This window comes from Montipora foliosa, chromosome 8, assembly GCF_036669935.1.
Source record: "Montipora foliosa isolate CH-2021 chromosome 8, ASM3666993v2, whole genome shotgun sequence".
NCBI lineage: Eukaryota > Metazoa > Cnidaria > Anthozoa > Scleractinia > Acroporidae > Montipora > Montipora foliosa.
In genome coordinates, this window is record NC_090876.1 from 8,812,935 (window position 1) to 8,819,796 (window position 6,862).

General features: G+C 39.7%; 1 protein-coding gene across 1 annotated transcript; it reads left to right on the forward strand.

Annotated features, from left to right (window-relative positions):
• The first annotated feature begins 275 nt into the window (after window positions 1-275).
• Window positions 276-4,266, forward strand: LOC138013039 (protein NLRC5-like). Its single transcript, XM_068860000.1, has one exon. It carries the CDS (start codon window positions 333-335, stop codon window positions 3,174-3,176), a length of 2,844 nt encoding a protein of 947 aa, XP_068716101.1. The 5' UTR covers window positions 276-332; the 3' UTR covers window positions 3,177-4,266.
• Window positions 4,267-6,862: the final 2,596 nt, after the last annotated feature.

Here is a 6,862-nt window from a genome sequence, read left to right on the forward strand (position 1 = left end):
GTCGGACCGAAGGGGCAGGGGTGCATTTTGTTAAAACATACAGTACTTTAAAAAATTATGTTATCAGTTATTTTAATTTCAAAATGACGCACTACTTTTTTTGTCACACTGATTATATCTTTCATGACTGGCGCCTTCGCGTCTAGTTTTGTTTTTAGCTCGCAGAGTGAGGTTAGTGCGGGTCATTGGACATGTTTAATGAAGTGATTGAGTGCCAAGCCATGCCCTTATTTAGAATGATTATTGCTGTCAATCTCGGCCTTATAACGACGCCACTACTTTCACCACACCCAGATCAGAAGCAAACTCGACAACGATAAACCAACACTGAAATGGATTTTTTAAGGGAAGCGTTGACTCCCAAAACTTTTAATAAGATCAGTTATGTGCTCGTTTTACTTTGGATTTTTCTTGGTTTGGCAGCGACTGGGATATTTTCAGAGTTGGAAATCAGTGAACCCAGGTTCGACTTTGGCTGCGATGTGAAAACCGGCAGCGACAAGGATTTCATCCGAAGAAAGTGCTTCGACCAGTACCAAAAGAAAATCAACAAACTCGGCATTCCTCCCTATGCCTTCATCATTGTTAATTTCTCCTCGATTTCCATTGTGTCCCTCGTATACTCGCAGTACGTCAAGTCAACAGTTCATAGACTCGAGAGCGGTTACGAAGATGCCGAACGAGAGCGGAGGAATCCAAGACGAAGGCGTCGGCTTTTTGCCGCATATTTTTTTCAACTTGCCGCAAAATTTAGTCTGGGGATAATGTTCTTTGTGTTCCTCGAGACCGACTTACTTTATCCCGGAACTTTCCCCGTGGATTTTACTTGTCTCATTAAAAAACGTAATGATTCGGGGAATCTATTTGCGAACCAGACACAATCAACAGTTCACGAATGTATCAGTGAGAGAGCAAGGAATAAGAATATCTGGATCAATGCTGTGACAGTCGTTAACGGCATTTTTGCACTTTTTGCTTTCGTGGAGATTCTCTGGATCTTATCACGAGCTAAGAAAGGAAGAACCTTTATGGACAATGGAAAGTTTTATGCTGATCATTTGAGATCGAACTCGGAAGGCGTCAGTATCCAGAATGTTCCTTCGCCAGTTAATACGGGCGAAGCGGAACAGGAAATGCCTTTGGAAAACTCAGAACTCCCACGAGAGCGACTTGAACTAACAGAAGCCATTGAAAAAATGAAGGATGATTGCTTAAATATCACAAAGGAACTGACTGATCTTAACCAACCCTTTGGACGTAACCCAGGCGAAGGCCTGACACCCAATCATCTTAACATTGATCAAATCTTTGTCAATGTGGCAATGCATGAAGGCAGAGCTGATCATGTCTTTGCTAAAGACAGAAGCGAACAACTTAAAGAATACCCGCCCGATTCCAAGAACTGTTTCTATGCCAAGCCAGAAGATCTTATTGACAAAGAACACAAGAACGTCCTTGTTGTTGGACGTCCTGGCATAGGAAAGACATTGCTCAGCACAATGATTGCTCGAATGTGGGCATCTGGTGAAGCGTTCAGTGGAGATCAGGATGACAAAACAAACATTGTTGTCGTGTTCCTCATGAAATTCAGGCGCTTTGCAAGCAATCTAGTGCTTAGTCTCCATGAAATGTTAGCTAAGGCAGAAACAGTTGAGAACTTACATGAACTTGTGTGGGATTTCGTCATTAACAACCCAAGCCGAGTTCTTTTTATTTTTGACGGAGTCGATGAATATTCTGCGAAAGAGGATATCGCTAGGAAAGACCACACATGTTACAAGAATGGCTTGGAGGAGAAGATGCCCGTTTCCGCTTTATTTCACAAACTAGCCAGAGGACAACTTCTTCGTGGTCTAAACATAATCACAACAACAAGACCAACGGCAGTGCCCTGTATTGCAGATGTGAAGTTTGATAGAACAGTCGAAATCCTCGGATTTACGTCCGAAAAGGTTGAAGAATATGTCGAGAAGTTTACACAAGGAGTTCGCGACGCAAAGGAGAAAATTTGGGGACACATTAAGTCGAACATGAACCTGTTTTCATTGTGCTACATTCCAGTGAACTGTTTTCTCATTTGTTCTTGTCTTTGGGAAATTATCAGTCTTACTGACACAACACACACTGACACCCTCCCTACAAGATTGACTGATATTTACGCGATGGTTGTAAAGATTTTCTTTTTTAAGCACAATCGGCAAAGCAGCGCTCAAGATAACCAGAGTCTCAAAGATTACATGTACTTGCCGTTTAACAAGCTCCCAAATGGTCACAAAGAAATTTTCAAGAGACTCGGGGAAATTGCTTTTGAGGGAATAAAACAAGGAAGATTGCTGTTGGAGTCAAGCGAAGTCAGTGGACTGGAAGACTGTGGACTTCTTCACAGATTGCCAGACGCCAAATCCCGTTTTAATGAGCCGCCGAAAGCCCAATACTGCTTTACACACTTAACGCTGCAGGAATTCTTCGCTGCAAAAAATCTTGTGGAGTCCTTGAATAAACGAGAACTCGAAAACTTTGTGTCAGAACACATTAACGATGGTGCGTGGCAAATGGTGCTGCAGTTTGTGGCTGGATTACTCGGATCTGATCCAGAAACAAAGAGCTCAAACAGCGACATTTTTATCAAACTGCTTCCAATGTCGACTGAGGAGAAATCCGAACGGGATATGATGAGGGATTACTGGTCACCAGAGACAAAAACACTGACCTGTTGGCCAGCTTATAAAGACAGACACCTAGCACTGAACTTATGTAAGTGTTTGTACGAGATTGATGATGAAAAACAGCAGGCAGTGTTACAAAACAAAATTGAGCAAATTGGCTTTAACGCCGTAGCTTTTTATGGCTGTTCACTCGGGCCTGTTGACTTTGCTGCTGTCTCGCATTTCTTAGAAAATGCTTCGGGAGTTTTGAGTATGAATTTGAAGTGGAATTCTCTTGGTTCATTGGGTGCAAAAGAAGTGCAAAAGTTTCTTGTCAATACTGGATGCAAACTAAACAGCTTAAACCTCGCAGCTAACATGTTAACTGATGAAGGAGCCGAGCATTTATCAGCAGCACTAAAGGACAGTAATTGCAAACTAAACAGCTTAAACCTCATGGCTAACAATATAACTAATAAAGACGCCTTCCGTAACTCAGTGAAGCATATTAATTGCAAAGTTTCAGTTTGAATAAACTTAAACCCTAAAAACACGCAGTCGTTTCATTTCGATGTTTTTTAGCTTACGAAATTGAAAGTTTGAAGTTAGGACGGTAACTAAATCATTACGAGAAAAACTGAAGGATTAAATATTTCAACCCTTTGAATATAAAGGGACCATGGATTCGTGAAAGCTTTTTTAAATAACAAAATTATTATAGGTTCAAACATAACAGATGAATGAACAATACAAGAGCAACAAAGTCAAACAAATTTGACAATAAACTTTGTTTATTAGATTGTGATATAGTGCAAGCAATTTCGTTTAAAATCCAGCTTACCAAAAATAGCTTTAGAAAGACAAAATGTCCAACTATTTCGTAAACCAAACAACTTTTTTGAAGTGTCCATGGTCTCTGTGTAAAACATTTCAAAGCTCAGCTCCTTGCACTTCTTCCCAATGAACTTTTGATTATTCAATGCTTAAGTAACTTGAATTTGTACTGATGATTTCTTTAGTTCCATTCTCTCAGTTGTACTTTTTTTAAGTCCATTGTAAACTGATAGCACAGGATCGTGTTTCAAAAGCCACCATCGAGCATATTTTTCTTGTAAATATTGGTTTTGGTGGAAAACAAAAAAATGCTGAGTTGATAGTCAACTACTTTGCTGATGTCATCTACGGATCCAAAGGAACCAATCAAAAAGAAGTTTTGTGTTTCAATTAACCAATCACAAAAAGACTGAAAAAAAAGTGTCTTGTTTTCTAAGAGGTCCAACTCATTAGTCAAATGAACCAATCAGGAAAGTTGAGGTGAAATTTGGATCCTAACTTTCACAGTTTTCACTTGCTGAAAATTTTTAATGTAACTACACCACAAGGTGGTGTTAGAGGTAGTAAACAAAGTAGTTCCTAAACCAAATTGCGCTTCGAGGAAGACAAGAAAATAGTGAAAAGTTTGTAAATAATATTTCACCTTTTACTTTTTAATTGCTTTGTAAAAGTCAATTATCAATATGTAACCGAAGATTTGTCATAATGCATGCTTGAAATTGTTTACAAGTAATGGTTTGTAACATTTGAAAAAGTAGTTGTGGTTTAATTAAAATTTTGAGATGAAGTTTTGTGTTTTGTGACTCACTTTGTCCTGTCACGCTACGCTCCCCATTCTTGGTGATGACTGCCCTGTGTTTTGAGTTCTACTCCCGGCCCCTGAAAATTATTCATTTTAAAATTCTAAAAATCAGAAAGAAACTCCACCTTTAGTAATTTATTGCTTTTGCCATTTTAGCCCTCCCAATTTGAAGCAAAAAGTAAAAATAAGAAGTAAAACACCTGTCATTTTACCGATGATCCACGTTTATTATTTTTTTTGATATCTCGTCGAGAATACTGAAAGTACCATTTGCGACCTTCAAGATTTTCGAATTTTCTGGCGGAGAATTCCCCCAGAACCGCATACAAGTTTGCCTCTCTGGCGCTTGCTTGTTAGCCCCCTCAATACAAAATACGCTCCTCCGTCCCTGAATAACGTGAAGGAGTTTGAAAGCTCAGTTTTTCACCACCTCCCTCAAGAATACTCCTTTGCATGCAAGCGAGGCTGTGATGTAGCACTATTACCCCACCCACGATAGGAGGAGTTGTGACTTTACAGCGGAAAACGAAGGAATTTCGTGGGTCTGTTTTTAATCTTCGGTTTTTTTTTTTTCGGCGGGATTCTGCAATCTACTCCACTCCGGATTTTTATGACTTTATGTTTTTCACGCGAAAATCATTCGCGAATACAAATCCCTTCTCCCTCCCTTCCCCACCGGTACACGAGTTAGAAGAAGGCACAGACCCACCATTGCAGTTGAGTGTGAGGAGAATCAACAAGCGAAATTGCAGGACTTCCTTCTTGAGATTATCGGGGCTTAAATGGAATGGGAACTTTCCACAAAAGAGCAAAAATTTTCCTTTCTCGTGTTTCTTTTCGATAGTTTGGAGTCCTCTTCATAATATTTTCGTCGTTGTTTATTTGTCCTGTTTTCAGCAAATCGAACATTCCTGTGCTCTTCAGAGGAAATTATTGACTCCGAAAGCCGTGTTGATATTATTAGAGCTCCAAGAAGACAACAAGATCCCCAAGAAATCATGCAAATTTGGCAAAGTAGTTCTTGGAATCACATTAGCCACAGCACTTGGAATTGTTCTTGTCAAAGTACCGTTTGTCACGCAAGCTCTGAGAAAAATTTGCCTTCCTTATGTGCCAGCGACGGAGAGACAAGTTGCTAATATTATAAAAACGGCAAAAACCTCTAAAAGGCAAGGATCGACGATGGTGGATTTGGGCAGTGGCAATGGGAGAGTGGCAAGTTTTAGTTTAAAACTCGTTTATCATTCCATACGTTGAAGGGGTAATTCTTGGGTTGCACCGTCACGCAATTCAAAAATTTTTCGAAAACTATTCAGTGAATAAACTCAAGGAATTACATTGTTATAGGAGATAAATATTTAAGGCACTTCTCCAAGTTTTAGCTCCGCACGTTTCCCCGATCTTCAAATATTTGTCGAAATATTTTGCACAAATTTACAGAGCCCAGTATCAGGGCCCACCACCCAGAGCCCACCATGTTGGTGTTCCTCCAAGGGACACCAACATGGCGGCCGGAAAATAGTGTAAACATCTGGATCTTACTTTGGCCATCTAGGCCACTTATTATCTGAACTGACCAAGCAAACATTTAGATAAGCACTTTTCCTAATACTTTAACCTCTAAAAAGGCTAAAAATCCCGACTGGATAAGTATATATTTTTCGACAGACACATTCATAGCTGTATGTCACGCACCTCCATAACTCTGAAATTTAAAATGTTACGGTTTCTAGACGACGCATGTTCTTGAGCTGAAAAGTTGTTACAGATATAAATTTACCCCCTCTCATGCCTGATGAAGATAATAACTTTGGTGGCTCTTTAGTTTCGGATTTTACAAAATGATGACGTCACATGGAACCCAAGAATAGGCCCTTTGCGTGACCATGTCACGTGAGAACGGTGACCTTGTGTGAACCTGTCCACACTTATCCGGATATTTTTGAATCTTCAACTTTTATTCTCGGGATTAAAAACTATTCCCATCCGCACGTAGCGTATTCAAATCAAATTTGCCTGTCTACGGCTATCCGAAACATATCCGGATTCAATCTAGTACTCAGGACTCCTCAAGGAGACAGAGGTAACAGAGCATGTGCCATGAAGCCCTCGGCAGCAATCTTAAGAAAGGAACTGGATCTGGATTTAGTGTCCACACAGTTCTGGGTTCCTAGTGGATTTAAAAATATCCATTTTGGAGAGTGTATTAAAAGAATTCCAGATTTGCCAGCGAATTCGCCAGATATGTGTGAACAGAAGGCGTATCTGCAAAGAAAAAAATTGCAGATTCAAAAATATCTGGATATGTGTGGACGGGGCCTGAATCCTAAAAAAATGGTTGTGGTACAAAATAGATGCCAGAAATGGAAGGAGCGTGATGAAATTAGTGAGAATGTCGATTTGAGGCCACTGACATTTAGGTGAGAGATTTTACAGTGATTTTAATGCTTAAAAACTTTAACTGAGATTTATATGGAAAACAGCTGCTGCATGGCAAACTTTGCCTCCAGTACTCAATTCTTTAAATTACAATTTTTAAAGTTTCATACTGTTCTAAAATCACGTTTTGTACCACAACCAT

Bases quoted from the DNA above. Each gene is read 5' to 3' on its own strand.
- LOC138013039 (XM_068860000.1), top strand. From the start codon at position 333: ATGGATTTTTTAAGGGAAGCGTTGACTCCCAAAACTTTTAATAAGATC.